The 19,037-nt window shown below is 41.1% G+C and overlaps 1 protein-coding gene across 2 annotated transcripts in view; it reads right to left on the bottom strand.

Annotated features, from left to right (window-relative positions):
* The window catches only part of SLC23A2 (solute carrier family 23 member 2), a 99,633-nt gene that overhangs the window by 9,986 nt on the left and 70,610 nt on the right, over nt 1–19,037 (bottom strand). For both annotated transcript variants that reach the window (XM_026657756.2, XM_024197208.3), the window contains 7 exons: nt 15,262–15,350; nt 11,938–12,008; nt 10,596–10,777; nt 6,337–6,457; nt 5,393–5,549; nt 3,227–3,374; nt 2,478–2,583 (listed from right to left, as the gene is read on the bottom strand). In XM_026657756.2, coding sequence (XP_026513541.1) covers nt 2,478–2,583; nt 3,227–3,374; nt 5,393–5,549; nt 6,337–6,457; nt 10,596–10,777; nt 11,938–12,008; nt 15,262–15,350 — 874 coding nt within the window. The remainder of the gene's footprint in view (nt 1–2,477; nt 2,584–3,226; nt 3,375–5,392; nt 5,550–6,336; nt 6,458–10,595; nt 10,778–11,937; nt 12,009–15,261; nt 15,351–19,037) is intronic.

Below are 19,037 nucleotides of genomic sequence, written 5' to 3'. Positions count from 1 at the left end.
AGACTAACACGGCTACCCCTTTGACACTTAGTATCTTATTGACATTTAATATCCTTTTCATCATGAATGTTTGCAGTGCAAGATGCCTGAAGCTTTTGCCCTGTAGTCAGATACACCACTCGATTCTCCCCATAGAGTAAAATTCACCTGAGCAGGGGTCTAACATAAGGCTTATGCCCTATCCAAGTGCCACTTAAGCTCTCAAAATTGGACCTTAAACTGTGCATGAGCTTCGTGCTGCACTCTGCACAGGGGTATATTTTACACCCACAGATTTTACACTAGTATAGGCTCAAAGAACCCTATGCAATTTTAGTTCATAGAGTGCCAAATCACCTGCGCTAGTGTAGATGGGCATGCGCAGGAATAAAAAAATTGACCACTTTCGGAGGGGCACGTTGTGTGCCCCCACCCCGGGGCAATTATTGGGGGGCATGCTCTTGCTTGCTCCGTCCCCTTATGCACCCCCGGAGTGTAGACCTGCCTGCAATTAGGTTTTTAACCCCATACCAAGTTTACATGCCACTTTGGACCTTTGCCTTACGATAATTCCCATGAGAATTAGGCAGTAGAAATTGAGATGATTTGGTCAAAATAAACCTTTTATAATTAAACATCTTTTTATAAATATTTACACTAATTTTTTCCTATGGAATTTCCTTCAATAATAAAAAGAAGAGAGATACAGTCAGCAGATGGCGCTGTTAGAATTTCTATTCTCAGCCAAAGCAAATACACTTGTTTTAGTGGAGAAAAAAATGGATAGAGATGCTCCAGAATGGTTATGTGTATGTAAGAAAATGAAGCCATCCCTCTGTACTGCCCAAAGAGTTTGAAAATTAGATGTTGAATTTAACTAAAACGATTTAATACAATTGTTGTAAATGAAATATATATTGTGATCTGTCATCACAGAGCCAGTAGATGCTGTGTACATCTTCTATTTTCATTTGCTAGAAGAAGCTGGATCTTATTTCTGAGTTCAAACACCACAATCACTTATGCCAAATATTTGACAAAAATATGCACATTTATAACAAATGGTTACTCTTAGTAATTGGATATCCTTAACAATATTAATAATGGAGGTTGAAAAAAATCAGTATGTATTCTAAGGTCCCAAATCAGGAAATTACTAAAGCATGTGCCTACTTAAGCATGTGAACAATCCCCATTAATTCTAATAATAGAATCATAGAAGATTAGGTTTGGAAGAGACCTCAGGAAGTCATCTAGTCCAACCCCCTGCTCAAAGCTGGTCCAACAACAACTAAATCATCCCAGCCAGGGCTTTGTCAAGCCAGCCTTTAAAAACCTCCAAGGATGGAGAATCCATCACCTCCCCAGGTAACCCATTACAGTGCTTCACCACCCTCCTAGCGAAATAGTTTTTCCTAATATGCAACCTAGACCTCCTCCACTGCAACTTGAGACCATTGCTCCTTGTTTTGTCATCTGCCACCACTGAGAACAGCCGAGCTCCATCCTCTTTGGAACCCCATTCAGGTAGTTGAAGGCTGCTATCAAATCCCCCCTCACTCTTCTCTTCTGCAGACTAAATAAGCCCAGTTCCCTCATCCTCTCCTCGTAAGTCATGTGCCCCAGCCCCCTAATCATTTTTGTCGCCCTCTGCTGGACTCTCTCCAATTTGTCCACATCCTTTCTGTAGCGGGGGGCCCACTAACAGGACGACTTACCTACTTAAAGTTAGGCATATGCTGACATACTTTGCTGAACAAGCCTAAAGCACAGGGCATTTTCAAAATACACATATAGAAATATAGCATCCAAAGCATTTTAGGTGCTTTAAAAACTGCTAAGAAGCTGAGGACAAATGCCAGGTGTCTACTTAATTTAAACCTACAATGGGGTTTTTAACCTCTGATGTAGCTACATCAATGAAACAGCACCAGGGCAAACCCCCAGTATAGGTGTGCTGCACAGTAGGGGATTTCACCAGTGTTGCTAAACAGGTGGCTAAACAACCCTCCCTTCCCCTCCTCCGCAGTGTAGACAAGGCCTTAAGGTTTGCATTGTATTACACTGTGTGTAAAATGTTTAGTCATTGTTATGAATTACCTCACAGCAAGGATACATACCAGAGCATTGATTTCTATTTACTTTAGAGCCCAACCAATTTGAAAACTGTAAAATCAACTTTGTTTGCACGAAGATCGAATTGATCTTATGTTACATTCCGGAAATAGGTTTTCTAACTGCTTTTGACAAAATGAAGAAAAGGTTTTAAGGTCTCTTATTCATAATGGACACCTTGACAGGAAAATGCCCAGTGTAGACAGATTAAGGAAGTTCAAAATATTGTGTGGCAGATGGTTTGCACAACAAGATACAAGAGAGCATTACTTCCCTGTAGAGGGTTATGTCATGAAACAATATAAATGGTGAGAGGCAGAGTACTACAAGATCAAGAAATACTCAGGGAACTGATTACTGGCTGAGCAGAGTAGAACATGTACCTTAGTGATACCCAAGACTCCGATGTTAGGGCTAGACGACGTGGATCCATTACCAGTACCGAATACTCCATCCAAAACACAGGAAAGACCCTCAATGAAAATCCCTCTGTAATTCATGAAGGGAAAAGAGTTAAAATTTAGATTAAAATATTCTCACTTCAAAATGTATTAAATGGCTGCACAATAAGTAGATGCTTATCATGGTCCCCTGTCCCCAAGTTCTGATCCACTGAACATTTCAACACGTAGGTACATCTAACTAATCGCAGTGGGGTCTTGTTGCCCCATCCCAGATATCTACATTCATAAAACAATTTAGAAAAATACAATGAAGTAGAAAAATCAAAGTTTAGAATTACTTTCTACTCTTAAAATTTAATTTCAGTTGCATTTAACAAGATACAGACATTGATTCCTTATAATGAATTTAAAGCCCAAATATTTTAATGATTCCAGCGATATGATAATGACAATATTAGGATATACATGAATGCGGCTCCTACTGAAGCCATAAGTCTAACTTCCAATGAGTTCAACAGGTTCAGGATTGGGCTTTGAGTATTATTTTCATTAAAGCAGCTCAATTCAAAATAGTTATGTTTTAGATATCAGATCATTGGGTTCTAGACTTGATCACCTTATAAAATGTGATACCAAAACATCTGATAACAAAACTCTGTCTCAGCCAGAGTACAAAGCAGTCATGACAGCAGAAAATACTATACTTATTTCTTTTCCAAGTGACTTACCTATTTATTGCATGAATAGGTGGAGGAGGAGCACAAGACAACCTTGCACAGGCATAGTAATCTCCGATTGATTCTATAATGCTTGCAACAACTGCGCTAAGCATTCCTATTACTCCAGCCGCTGAAATTGTTGGCAACCCCCACTGAACTGTGAAGAGAAGAAAACTGAAATCTCTTTTGTTCTACTGAAGACAATAATTTAGTTATTAAGATGTAAAACCACTGGTTCCATTGCAGATTGCATGACTATTGACTATGAAGATCATTCATTAAAACTCTATCTAATTCAACTAGATATGAGAGGCAAAAACACTTGCTTAAATGTAAACCACTACAGTTTTTAGAGACTCTAACCATTTTAACTGGCTTGGCCATGTTTAAAAACAAACTGTTTACATTCATGAGAAATCTCAATGATCTGAGCTGCAGCTTGAAAGTCAGATCAGTGTGGGCTAATCACATAATTATGATTTGTTTTGCACATTTGGTCTCTGCCTTCAAGGGCTAACGATCTAAAAAAAGACAAAAACTACCAGCTGTGATTATCCAAATGCCAACACCCCATCTCTCCAAACCTTCACAATACTAAAATAAGCCTGATTTTAAGACAGAAGAAAAATCTTGCCATTATTTTCATAACCACTGCCTTGATGGTTTCATCTTTTTTAAAGACAGAGGCACACTTCCAATTAAGCAGTTTAAGTTATGCATACATTACTGAGTGACCCAGGGAAGTCTAATACATCTTCGATTTGAAAAATAATACCACTACCCAATTCCTCACAGCCCCCCATCTCCCACCAAAAATCTTCATTTGCTTCACATCACATTTTACAGAACATACTTCAGAAACTACTTCTTTAAAACATTCAATATGAACTAAAGCACATGAAAAACCAAAACGCAGGTGCCTCATTTCTGTATGATAGTATTTCTATGCATTTCTGGTATTGCTCCTTTCACCACAAAGGGGCACAATTAAATTTGGTTGCAATTTGTGTTAATGAGAAATGTGACGATAAGTCCCCCGATACCAATTTTAAGCTTTAGATCCATCGGCAAAAGAATAAATGTCTAATGGTTTAACTGTAAAATTCACTTACACCCCAAGTATCCTGTTTCTCCAGCCCACTATCACATTTCAAAAGTAGAAAGATACATTGCAGCACTTAATCGGTTAAAATTACCAGGCTGTAATACATCCATTTGGACATTGTGCAGTGCTCAGGAAATTTACCTAGCACACAGAGTAAGGGAGTTCAGACACCAAATTTCAAATTTTGATGCCTGAAGTTTGATACTTATCTTTATTATTTAAGCCAATAAACAGAAGTGGTCTAATTTTCAGACTTGTTCAGACTCCCACAGAAAACAATGGGAGTTTAGCCCTTCTGAAAGCCAGGCCACTTCTATTGTAGTGCCCAATTTCAGGCTCCCAAATTTGAAAATTTTCATCATAATTATCAGAAGTGGATGAGAAGAAACGTGCTCAGTTTGGAAAACAACACAAAAAACCCCAAACCTGTGCATTTAAGTGATGCTCTTAGGTGGCTTAAAATCGAGACACGTGTATCCATTTGTTCTCACTATAGCTCTCAATGACTTCAGCAGCTTAACAGGAGCTATATGCACCCGCCACATCACCTATATCTTACAGTACTATTAGCAATGGAGTATATGAAAGTAACAGCTTGCTGCGCAACAAACTGCATATCAGCAAGTGCGTGTTAAGGAAAATTAAACCCATCCTTTCCCGGGAATCCCAGTAGTTGCTTTGCCGTATCCATTGGTCAAAGGTTACTCTTTTGTGGGAGAACACGTAAAAACAGATGTTAGTTATTAAACAGCAATAGTTATCTGGTTATATCCTGTGAGGTACTGAGGGTCCTCAACTCCTACTCCAGGAAACGCGAGCTGACGGTGCTCAGCACCTCTCTGAATGAGACCCTGCGACTTGTGCTGTTTTTGTATGTAAAGGGAAAGCCATAACCAGGTTTAAAACTCCTGGTTTCTATAGGTCAGTTTAAAATCCCATCCCTCTGATTGTCTAAACATATCAGAAGTCAATGGTATGACATGGTCAGTATTGTTAGCAGGGAACACTGAAAGGATGCTTGTGAGCATACGTCTAATTCCCAGCACGTACACATGTTATAACATACTCACAAGGATAAGGAACCTTAAACCAGGGTGCTACCAACAGCACTCCTTGTCTAGCGTCTGTGCGAGCATAGAACCCATACTTTGTGCTGTCAGGTGGAAAGACGTCTGTCACAGTAAAGATGAAGCAAAGCAACCATGACACCAGGATAGCCAGAATAATCTGGGGATGAGGGGGGGGGAAAAAAAGAAAAAAGAAGGAGGTATTTAAAGCAAACACACTTTATCCAATTATCAACAAGGAAATATCCATCAATAGTGAATTGTTCATGCAAACCTCTATGACCTACATATCAGACATTCTTAAAACCAGAATAATAAATCCTATAATGGACTTGTTGGATAGATTATCCTTTAATTAAACTGCATCTAGAAAAGCTTTAAAGTCGACTTTTTCCCCTTCTTAAAACAGGGAATGCCTCCAAAATGAGTACTTCAGGAATTACTGCACTAGTTTTTATTTTAACAAAAACATAAAAGGAAGCTTTTCACATAAACTCAAGTGCATATTACAGAAAGCCTGAAGATAGTGAACTTTACCACCCCGTACTTTGGAAAGCTAAATTTGAGATGTGAACCCCTCCTTCCCCCTACACACTCCTTCACTCCCCCTTTTCCCACCCTGGACCCTGTAACTGGTTCTGCACAGGCACAGGGGAGAGCCCACATGGAGCCAGCTGCAAGAATGGGGACTAATAATACTAGAGGTTTGTCACCATTTCCTGTACCAAATGAGAAATTTTGTGGCGTTTCTTAAAAGTGCATCTGTGCTGTTATCCCCATTATTATTTTTTGTGATCTGCTGAGCTGGTTAAAGAAAAATCAAAACAGTCTTCACCACTTCAGAGAAAAACAAAGAGTCCCTTCAGACTTTATTACACCATAACCTGTGGTATGGAAAAACCAAAAGCAATTTTATTCCTAAATGAAAGACAAATGGAATTACTTACAGGAAACATTTTGAAAAGCTGCAACCTGTAGGCTGTCCATCCTTTTTTGGATTTGTAAATTGGTAAGGGGAATTTGACATTTCTTGCATATTGAGAAAACAATAACACTAGGAAAATAGTCCTGAGGGAGAGAAAAAAGGGCCATAAATCGTTCGCATCAGTACATTCAAAATCCTTCCCATTACGAATATAATATTGTCATCTCTTGTGGACATTCTACTTCCAAGGTATAGCAGCATATTTTGATGCTTAACCAAGATGAAACATCTTTACAGAGAGAAAATGAATACTTTAAGTATGAAGCCATTGTAATGAGAAAGCTAATACTATAAAATCTGTATACATGCTTTAGAGTGTCATAATACAACTAGAGGTAAATAGGTCAGAACAGAGGGAGCGAGATTAAGAGATCTAGGCCACTGAGAGATGCATTTTCAGAGATGGGAAAGCTACTGCGATTGAGAGATATATTGTTCTCTATAACTCCCGTCTTTAGGGTGCTGCCACTATCCATAGCCAGGACTGTGTGAAAGCACAGAGGTTTAGGACTCTATGAAGTCTCACTGCTAAATACGCAGAAGGGGAGGTCAGAGACAGGCTGGAGGCAAGTACATGGAGAGATCTTAATACTTGGTACTTACATAAAGCCTATCATCACCAAAGCACTTTACAAACATTAGTCAATTAAGTTACCAAAAGTCAGTTCTGGCATCAGCTCTTAAAGGCTCCAATTTTGTGGTGTATTCACCCTCCAACGTGTGAGTGCAACCGTCAAAGATTAATGAGTTACACATTAGCACAGGGTGAAATTTCACCACTATGCAGAAGGACAGCTCAAGGCTTACACACCACTCACATTCTCAAAATAGGGTTTAAGTGATATACAGAACCTGTGCTGGCTCTCTGGCACAGAGGTATAATTCACTTATCCTTTAGGTTAATACATAAAAGCTGCACAATCGATTTATGGAAAGTAAGTCCTGGTGAAGCCATACTCTAATTCCCATCCCACTGCTAAGTTTTTACAGGAAACACATTTTTTCTCTGAAAACAAGTCGTGTCTTCTGGGAATCCAATAACAGAAAGAAGGAGAAAGTGTTCAAAAGTGAAAGAAATGCATATCCATTTAGAGATAGCACAAACCAGCGGAAGGTGCAGCTTGTGTAATGTAGAGTTGTAGGGCAACATGAACTGCTAAAACCACCCACACTGTTCTGTTGAATAGGATACTTACGATGGCAAACAAAAAACAAAAATCATGATCTCTCCCCCTCCCCACCTGAAGGCCAGGCAGGGCAATATTCAAAGTTCTATTCAAACTTTAGTGTTAATAATAATACTGTTTATTACTTGTACTACAATAATGCCTATAAGCCCTAGTATTAAGCAACCATTTCTCTTGGGCCAAAGCATCTGATTCGAGTTTTGGACTTGCCTCTGGGTCACAAGTGCAAACTTCTAGCTTAGAAGGATTAAAAAATATTAATTTAGCACTGTTGTAAGATTTTAAGTTACTGCTGCTCATACTGTGAAGAGGATCAACAAGGCACAGTATTTCATATTTTACTCAAGCTCACAATAGCGGAGAACAGTCTTAATGCCTAAAAATTACTAACAAATGACCTGAATGAAGGCCTATTCCAGGTCCTACCCAAAGTAGTCACCTCATACGTTTCTATAGTCTCTTACTGTATTCGATGTTGACCTTGAACTAGTCCTCATCTTGAGAGCCAGCCTAGCTCTAATGAGTCAAATCAGAATGTAAACTACATAAAAACTTGAGTTAAGCTGTCCTAAATATAAACCCTTTTTGAAATTCTAGGAGTAGGTTACATCCCCAATTCAAAGATTTTAAGCTTTTTTCTTTCCATCTTTTCCTGTTCCAAATCATCTTTAGTCCAGAAGAAAAACAGGCTTTGTTCTCTCAAACTCCAGGTACATAGTGTTCTGTGCAGGAGTAGAGTCATTCATACTTTTGCAAGTATGAATGATAAAAGATACCTTTCCTTGCATTTGAGGTACATCTTGCACTCTTCAAAAAAAGACATTACTGAAAGATGGACTACTTTTGTAAGTGTAACAGGCTCACCCTAAACCAGAGTTCAACTGGTTGCAGATAGTATTAAATAAAAGTAATGATAAAAACTAACAAACTGGATTACCCAAACATGGCAGATGTTACAAGCTTCCTAATTCAGTGGTTAAAGCACAGAAGGGGAGTCAGAACTCGAAATGTAATTCCAACTCTGCCACTGCCTCATTGGGACTGTACACAAGTAAACCTCTGCATCTCAACCTGATGATCTACTAAATGGGTATAATATTAGGCCTGCTTCAGGGGGGAATATTGAGGCTTACTGGCAGTCTCTGTATAGTATTTTGCGATCCTTGGATGGAAGACATTAAGTAAACACAGAAGTATTATAACTAAATTAGAATATTTTGCCCTAAGGCCCTGTGAAAAGGCAATTTTCCTGCAATATTCTTGAAAAACATTATTGAATTAAGTTTAAGCATCTTTGAGTTCATTGTATTGAACACAAAGTTTATGTATTATTGTGGGATTGGATGCAACTTCTAGGGTGACCAGATGTCCCGATTTTATAGGGACAGTCCCAATTTTGGGGTCTTTTTCTTATATAGGCACCTATTACCCCCCATCCCCTGTCCCGATTTTTAACATTTGCTGTCAGGTCACCCTAGCAACTTCCCTGGGGGAGGGAGGAGTGGGAAAGGAAGACCTGGCCAATGAAAGCCCTGGGAAGTGTGATGAGCTTCAAAGAACTATTTTAAATAATGTGCCAAAGAAGAAGAAACTTCTGGAACAAACAAGTGAGTTTCCTAGGAAATGCGAATGCAAATTCCCACCTCCAGACCCAACTTTTTAAAGTTAAACCCCACGGAAAGAATCATGGTCTGCTGATTGTTTATTCTCAGAATCTGAAGTTCAAAGATCCAAGCTGTATACAGGAGAGATTGACTTATTCATGGGTGTGCTTGTTCTCAGCTAAAGCAGTGATGAACTTGTAACCACAGAAAAAGACCTTTGTGAGGCCTGAAGGATTGATCAACTTGCCAGAGCCCTAGCTGGATTTGGGAGAGGAGGAGGGAGAGGGTATTTCTGGTAAACTTATTAGCATGCATGAAGAGTTTTATTGTTTTTAAAAGGTTTTCTCTGTAATGCTTTCATCTTAAGAACAAAGGTTCTTGCTTACAAAGAACTGCGGGGTAACTTATAACTGGGCAATTACAGCTGTTTATAGCTTCTGAGGAGAAAACAAAGTGCAGATGCAGGCCTGTTTAGGCAGTTTGGCTTGCTGGGGAACTCACAGTGTAAGCAGGGAACTATGCAGACTAGAAAATCCCCAGTCTGGAGGGAGAGAGACACAGGTCTCATTCAAGAGGTAACAGCTGAAGAGCCTGGAGCCCAGAGTGGGTGCCCTTAGTGGACAATGCAGGGGGAATTCATGTGGACCTGTCCTGAACAGTGACAGGCCTTATTCACCAAACAGACCAGCGTCCTAGATGCACAACTGAAGCACAATCTAGGAACTCATGTTTCCCAATCTTCACTCGGTGCTCAACACACTATGATGCATCCTAAGAGTAAATTATTTCAGCCTTGGACTCTGATTTGAGTAACACATGAGGTCAGAAAACTGTTTGGGAAATTAAAAACCCTGTAAAACAGGATTAACTGCCTGTTTAGTGAAGGACAGTTCATTCACAGGTACTTTTCTGCCTCCCAAGTTAGCAACGCAACTCTTTGTAGCATGTCATAACAGTCATGGTATTTTCACGTGAGATTTTTTTTTTTTTTGGCAGGTCAGCTGCTCTCTCTTTTTTTTTTTTTTAAATATGTTGAATTTAGCTGACTGAGGAGACACTTTCCAGTCTTGTACAAATTTCTGCATTGCAGGAGTCAGACAGGATTTATTGATTGGCCGATACTTAACTATTTAATTGCTGTTCCCTAACAACAAATGGAATGGGGGAGGAGGCAAGAATTCCACCCACAGTGGGAAACTTGAGAGTTGCTAAAGCTGTGCATATTTCCTCACTAACCGTTGTTCAATGGGAACGCAGGAAACCTATATAATAAACTACCAAAACATTAATTACTACTAAAGGCTACGTCCTATCCTTTGTCTTTGTGCAAACCACTCCCTGACGTGGGCAGGAGAACCACTGTGGAGTGACAACGGTATGCATCCTTACTTCATAAAGCAGCCCAGTTAACCATATCCAAGGGTACTTACAACATAGCAATACCCCAGTGTTTGCCTGCTCTCTCCCCTGCAGCCTGGAAACCCGACAGGCCAATCAGAGCCACAGTTGGTGTAATTGTCAGAGGTCCAATGTATCTCAGGAGAGCTCCAGGAAGGCCAAGGAAGCCAATCACCACTTCTATTAAGGAGGACATGATAATAGCCCCTTGGATCTGAACACACAAAGAATGGGAAAAAATACAGGTCAATTAAGTTTGAAATGGATACACTAAATATGCTTTTTCGGCTCTGGGTTATAAACTGCAATTAAAGAATTCAGTGACAAAGCAGGCCTAAGCAAACTGTTTTTCGTCATACAACAGCTAATTATGAGTTTAAGTGACTTATTGCTTACGTATAACACTTATGTTTTTCTCCACAAAACTATTACCCAACAGACCAATGGGCCAGTTTGGCAGTTGTGTGGATAGCACATCACACTGTCATACAGGAGACCTGGGTTCCAGGCTAACCTTTAAGCTCTCAGATCGAACCGGCAAGGGCTGGTGGCGCCACGGAGGTGAGATGCTCTTAGCTCCTAGGGGCAGAGCGTATGCTGCATTGGTCACAAGTGCTCCTTAGAAGCTGGCATAGAGCAGCGTTGTGGTCTCAGGAGACTGCCAGCCTTCTTGGCTGCAGGGCTCTTGGCAGGATGTAGCTATGGTTTGAACATGGGGAAGAGAGAGGGGTTGTTTTAAATCGAGGAAAAATTGGCAGCCCAAAGCGACGGGATGGGAGATAAGTTCCATGACACATGCCTCAATTGGACTATGCTACCACCTATCCTTCTGTAGTGTGATGTCTGGGCACAACCCCCATCCTGGGCTCTGTAGGACACGAGCAAGTTCATACTGAAATGCTGGAGGTGGGGAAGGAACTGGGCAGACTCAGCAAGTCTCTGGGGAGCATCAACATCTCCATCAGAACTGTATCCAGCTTTAGAAACCTTGATGTCAAGTGATATGCGAACTGCAGATAATAATCCTTGGGGAACAGCTTATTGAATTGCTGAGCGAGGGCAGGCAAGCGGCTTGTTTAACTGCTATTGGTGTACACAAACGGTACAGTCTAAGCAGCAGAATGTTAGTCTCCCTTGTGTATTGTACAGTGTGTCTTTTTGAACATGGTAAATGACTCATTGCATTCCATTTTCAGTCATGCATAAGGAAGTTGGAACGGTTAAAATTTGCACGAAGCAGATAATGGGATATAGTCACACTGAATGGTAGTGGAGAAAGAAATTACAAACTTAAAATACAAGAACATGTAGAGGTATGGATGAGAAACCTTAACTGAAATGGGATGATCAACGGAGAAAGGCTACTTATGTTACCTCTCGTATCCTGGGGTACCAGATATGTTCAGTGTGCAGCAGCTCTGTTGTTCCATTAGTAACTGTTACATCTTGGAGGAATAAAAAACAAACATGTTTTAATTTCTGTGTCCCCCTTCAGAGTGTTTTTATTATTTAGGAAGGGAAAAGATTCACCTAATACTTCAGCAGTAGTTTATTTTTTAGACTGATCGATGTTTGAGAATCAGAAACATTCCAGTCCCAGCAATCAGCTCTCAGAGTCTGTCTACACGGCAACCAGACACCAATGGCTGGCCTGTGCCAGCTAACTCAGGCTCGCAGGGCTCAGGCTACGTGACTGTTTCATTGCCGTGTACACTTCTGGGCTCGGGCTCTGGGACCCTGTACAGTGGGAGGGTCAGAGACTGGCTCCAGGACCCTGCACGGTGGGAGGGTCCCAGAGACCAGGGTCCGGCCTGATCCCAGAAGTCTACAGGGCAATCAAACAGCCCTGCAGCCCTTGAGTGGCACAGGCCAGCCATGGGTTTTTCTTTGCAGTGTAGACACATCCTCAGAGTATTAAAGCAGCATTTCCTAAGGGCTAACCTCCAATTCCACCCATTACACCAGAGTGGAAAATCCTAATTTGCCAAATATAAGGGTCAATTCTGGATTCTTTTCACCCCAGTAAGAACTGAATGGGAATGTTTTCATCAGGAGAATTACTTGATTTTATACAATGTCTCAAACAGTCAAACATTTGTTATTTACTAATTTAGCTAGTTCATTAGAGTGTAATAATAGCTCCGTCTGACCCCTTTAGAAGGTTAGAAATGGTCAAGAGCAACAATAAACTGAAACCAGCATCTCATTTGATCTCTAATACAGGAATAAGCCACAACAGGGTGTGTACTTCTAGGCTGTTAACACACACTTCAGTGCACTGTGATGCATCAACTTGAAAGCAGATCATCTTCAACCACCACCTAGCCTACTAATGCACACCTTAGCATGGCTTACTGCCATGGACACTGAAAATGTGTGTGTAATTTCATAACATCCAGGGCCTGATTTTCTGAACTATAGACTTGGATATCTACCTTCTCAGATATTTGCAACAGCTCATTTCAGGTTTAGATCAAAAAGCAAGAAGTGAAAGTAAGAGGGTCACAATTAATTAAAGGGATCTGGGGCCTATGAGAGGTAGCTGGAAACTGTCTCTTTCTATCCTTTAACCTGCTTTTCCCTTCCCCAAGTCAAGCTGCCTCATTCTGCACATGTAAGCTCTTAGAATCTACTGTAAAAAACTGAACTGAGAGCAATGACATAGTTCCCACTTCAGTTTTTTAATTTAAAGAGAGACCAGATGGTCAGGTTTCATCTAAAAGGTGACTATGCATTTATGGAAAACTTCTCAAGACACTGAGGTTGGCACAAGAGACACTGAAGGCCTAATTTGGCCTACAGTTTTGTTTGCTTATTTAATTGGTGACATTGAGGTAGAAACAACAAAAACCTGGCTCTCAAAAGCCAGGCTCATTATGCAGGGATAACAGTTAAACGTCTATTTCATAGAGTTTATGGCTAAAAGGGACCATTAGCTCTTCTAGTCTGATCTCCTGTATATCACAGGCCATAGAATTTTGTCCAATTATTCCTGTATTGAGCCCAATAACTTGTATTTTACTAAAGCATATTTTCCAGAAAGGCATCCAGTCTTGATTTGCAGACATCAAAAGATGAAGAATCCACCACTTCCCTTGAAATTTTTTTTCAATGTTTAATCACCTGCACTGTTAAAAGTGTGTCCCTAATTTCTAATTTTAATTCGTCCAGTGTCAGCTTCCAACCCTTGGTTCTTGTTCTGTCTATCTTCACTAGAGCCCTTTAGTACCTGGTATTTTCTTCCTATGGAGGTACTTATACACTTTAATCAGATAACTCAATTTTTTTATTTATTTGTGATAAACTAAACAGATTGAGCTCCGTAAGTCTCTCACTCCAAGGTATTTTCTCCAGCCTTCAAATAATGTTTTGTGGCTCTTTTCTTCAACCTCAAATTTTCAACATACTTTTTAAAATGCGGATATCAGGACTGTATGCAGAACTACACGGTATTTCAACAATGGTCTCACCAACGCTATGTACAGTGGTAACAATCATCTCCCTACTACTACTCATTAATCCCTTTGATACATCCCAGGATTGCATTAGCCCTGTGCGTCACAGCATTGCACTAGGAATTCATGCTGAGTTGCTGGTCTACTATAACCTCTAACTCCTTTTTAGTTGCCAGGATACAATCCCCCATTCTGTAAGCATGGCCTTCATACCTTATTCTTAGAGTTACAGCTTTGTGTTTTAATACAATCAAATGCATTTTGTTGTATGGGCCCAGATTACCAATCAATCCAGATGACTGCCCTATCCTCATTATTTACTATTCAGCTGGTCTTTGGGTCATCTGAAAATTTTATCAGCAGCAATTTTATATTCACTTCCAGACTGCTGACCAAAAATGCTGAATAGCATTGGACCTAATACTAATCCCCGTGGAACCCCACTAGAAATAACCCCATTCAATGGTGATTCCCCAATGACAACTATGTTTTAACATCTCTCAGCTAGACAGTTCTTATTCCACTTCACATAGGTTTTGATATAGATATAGTACTACTATTTTAATTTTTGAATACTGACATAACAGCACTTTTCTGAATTTTCCCTGTTTTCTCCTCAGCCAGATCTTTTATAACTCATGGATGCAAGTTATCCTGCTGATTTAAAAAGCTTTATCCCTAGTAGCTGTTGTTTCAAATCCTTCTTAATTAATAATAGACTGGAAAGTATTTCAAAATGCTCATGTGACAAGAGTACATCATCCTGCTTCATTCCAAATGCACAACAGAAATATTTATTGAACACGTCTGCCTTTTCTGCATTATCAACAATTTTGCTATATCCATCTAGTAATAGGCCTGTACCACTGCTATACCCCACTTACTGAACCAAAAAATCCACCTTATTGTCCTTAGCTCTACAAGCCATAGATTTTTTCCTGATATAATTAGCTTCTCTCTCTCTCTCTCTCTCTTTTTTTTTTTTTAAACATTTCATTTACAAGAAGAGCGCATTTGACATGGAAATCACTAAAAGAAAATCAGAACTCCACAACAGCATTTTTACAAAATCATTTTTTCAAAAGCAGAAAAGCATTTCTCCTAATCTCTCCACTCGTCCCCAAAGAGAGGTCAATGACATACCTCTTGATATGTTAGTTGCAAATTAGATATCCCATTTTGAGTTATCTGGGTGATTTATCATACGGTTAAAATTCCACAAGCATACATGACTTGCATTTACCTGTGTTATTACACTTCCACTTCTCCAAGGAGAGGATAGCTCTGGCAGGTGCTAAGAATGCAAAAGCGCTGGCTTGAAACAAAGGTAACCTGAAGGAAATGGAAAGAGAAAATATAGACATTTATAGTTTGCAACATCATAACACTGTTTCTATGTACCTTTCTACGTGTGGTTTTCATGAGGTTAACCCTCCCCAACTTACTAATCTTTTTTTCACTGTTTATTAGAAATTTTGAAGTAAACAATTTTTTATTTAAAGGAATAAAAAGAAATCATAAAAAATCCAACCACCATCTAGAGGTACAGAAAGGCATTAAATGCAATAGCAGCTATTATCAGTAACAAATGTTACTGAACACAGGTATGCAGATATCAGGTATTGGTACAAAAAGATCTTTATTCAATGGGGGGAAAGGCAGTGTGTAACAGGTATATAATAAAAGAGTACAAGTGTCAGGGGCTGCATGGATGCTGAATGTGCAGAAGTACAGCATATGAAGTGTTAAGTTTCTTTGTGAAAGGGAAGTCATTCTTCACATAGTTTGAGTAAATGCCACACCTTAATTGCATAGTTGGGATTAAAAGCATATATAGTTTGATCATTGAGTTATAAAGCAGGTAAAAACTGATACGTTCCAGGTGAGCAAGAGCAATAAATCTGGAAGCTGAAAGGATATTAAGAGAAAACATGTTTAATATTGTTTATATAAATTCCCAAAAAGGTTTTAAAAATGACGTCCATCTGTACAGACTTGTATCTTTGTATGCATTCAGTAAGCTATAGCTTGCACATGTTAAGATAGTAATAGACATTGTTTAACTATTTAAGAATAACACTTTGAACTGTTCTCTACATACTGTTTTTGAGAGATGGTCACATAGTTCTCTTTAAAAACAGATCCAACTATGGCACATCGAGCACTTTCTGCTCATGGGGCACTGGCTACACTCCTGCCTTTCTGCTGCTTGTACAGCCACAACAGAGAGCCCTGATGCCTGCAAAACCAGCAGCACAGGAAAAGGAGCAAAACCAGCAAGCTCAGCTTGGGGTAACAACTAGCACAAGAAAGTGGGACTAGAAATGCGAAATGCCAGAACAACTGGAGGGAGGACCTTCCTCGGTGAGGTACTTCAGGGAGTAAGATGAACAGAGGAGGTGAGGAGTAGCTAGAAAACAGAGGAAATAGGAACACGCATGTGTTAACATCATACGTTCACAGGCAGGAAGAGGGATCAAGAATTGGTTTATGATTGGCAGAGGAGGTGGTCCATGAGATTCTTTTACAAGAATTGGCCCACACAGAGAATTTAGAAACCTCTGCTTTTTAAAAATTGTAAGTACTGACAGCACATAGACCACAAGTGAATGGCCATGACTTTGCTTGGATTGTGAGGATTCTATGAGTCCCTATATCGGCTACTTGTGGCAAAAATCTAAACCATATCCTGGGCAAAGAGAAATGGTGTTCGCTGTGAGCAAATGAGCTTCACTAGACAAACTGAGTACACGGGCACCCAGGGCAAAATATGTAATGCCTGAAACAAGCTGCTACTCCTCACCTCTACCTACACACTACTCCCCTTCCCCTTTTACAAATCCTTTAATTAATATACCTCATAAACACATTCTTCAACAATGAAGTCAGTTTAGTGTTTCAACTTGATTCCAGTAATTTACTCCATGCAGAAGCAGCTTTTCAAACCTTGTGTAAATTTAACTTCATCTGAAACATGCACATGTTGTGAGCATTCAAAGCTTAACATTTGTTCCTTTCAAATGATTAGATATCAGCACATTCTATGAATATTAAATAGTCACAGAAGCCTGGACTTCTGCTGTGTCAACTTGCCTCCATTTGACACAAATCTTCTTGGTGGATAAATTTAGATTATTATTTTTTGTAAATCATAAAATTACTATGTCTTGGAAGAGATCAGTGCACGTGTGCTCAGGTTAAGCGTTTGGATATTCTGCTTTGATAAATTATTTGTACATTATCTAATGCTGTTTTGCATTACGAGGTGGTGAGTAACCGTTTTTTCTTCTTTGAGTGATTGCTCATATCGATTCCAGTTAGGTGACGCCCAAGCCTTACCTAGGCGGTGGGGTTGGAGTTATGGAATCGCTGATTGGAGCGCCGCTCGGTCGAAAGCTGCATCGTCTCTGGAAAGCTGGATGATGGTGTAATGAGAGGTGAAAGTATGTACCGAGGACCAAGTTGCTGTCCTGCGGATTTCTTGTATCGGGACCTGGGCCAGGAATGCAGCTGATGAGGACTGAGCCCTCGTGGAGTGTGCCGTACGAGCCAGGGCTGCTGTTTTGGCCAACTTGTAGCACGTGCAGATGCATAAGGTGATCCAGGAAGATATTCTTTGAGATGAGACCGGGAGTCCTTTCATCCGGTCTGTCACTGCTATGAACAACTGGTTCGACTTCCTGAACGGCTTAGTGCACTCCATGTAGAAGGCTAGTGCTCGCCGAACATCCAGGGACTGTAGCCTCTGCTCATGGCTACTGGCATGAGGCTTAGGCTAAAAAACAGGCTACCTTCCATGACAGATAGAGAAGGAAGCAAGTCGCCAGCAGTTCCAATGGGGACCCCCATTAGCCTGGAGAGGACCAGGTTAAGGTCCCACGCGGGGACAGGCTGTCTGATCTGGGGATGTAGCTGTTCCAGACCCTTGAGGAACCGACCAACCGTAGGGTTGGTGAAGACAGAGCGTCCAGACGCTCCTAGGTGGAAAGCCGAGATAGCAGCGAGGTGTACTTTTATGGAGGACGCTGCCAGGCCTTGCTGTTTCAGGTGCAGAAGGTACTCTAAAGTTGAGAGGTAGGGGTGCCTGAAGAGGGGGTGTACGACGTTAGTCACACCAACAAGTAAATCTTTTCCACTTTGCCAGATATGTGGCTCTAGTGGAGGGCTTCCTGCTGCCGAGGAGGACCCCCCCACTTGTTCTGAGCACAGAAGCTCCATGGGGTTCAGCCATGAAGTTTCCAAGCCGTGAGGTGGAGGAACTGCAGGTCGGGGTGATGAAGACGACCGTGGTCCTGAGTGATCAGGTCGGGGAGGAGGGGCAACGTGACCGGGGCATCCATTGACAGTTCCAGGAGTGTGGTGTACCAATGTTGTCGAGGCCATGATGGTGCCACCAGAATTATCTCTGCCCCGTCCCTGCAGATCTTGAGTAGGACCTTGTGCACGAGAGGAACGGGGGAAAGCGTAGAGCAGACGGCCTCCCCAGGGTAGCAGGAATGCATCCGTGATTGATCCTGGGCTGTCTCTCTGGAAGGAGCAAAACATTGGGCACTTCCTGTTGCTCCGGGTGGCAAACAGGTCGACCTGGGGAAACTCCCACCTTTGGAAGACAAGGTGTCTGACATCCGGACGGATGGACCACTCGTGCGTGTGGAAGGACCTGCTGAGGTGGTCCATCAGCGTGTTCTGAACTCCTGGTAGATAGGATGCTTCCAGGTGAAGGGAATGGGCTATGCAGAACTCCAACAGCTGGAGGGCTTCCCGACAGGGGAGAGGAGTGGGCTCCACCCTGCTTGTTGATGTAAAACATGGCAGTGGTGTTGTCCGTCAGAACTGCCACGCACTGGCCTTGTAGTCAGGCCTGAAAGGTCTGGCATGCTAGTCGCACTGCCCTCAGCTCCTTGATATTGATATGTAGAGAGAGAGCTCATCCTGCGACCACAGGCCTTGAGTTTGGAGATCTCCCAAATGCGCGCGCCCCCTCCCAGAGCTGACGCTTCCGTTACCAGTGACAAGGAA

Source organism: Terrapene carolina, unplaced genomic scaffold, assembly GCF_002925995.2.
Source record: "Terrapene carolina triunguis isolate 2854851 unplaced genomic scaffold, T_m_triunguis-2.0 Scaffold53, whole genome shotgun sequence".
Lineage (NCBI taxonomy): Eukaryota > Metazoa > Chordata > Testudines > Emydidae > Terrapene > Terrapene triunguis.
This window is presented reverse-complemented; position numbering and strand designations above follow the sequence as displayed.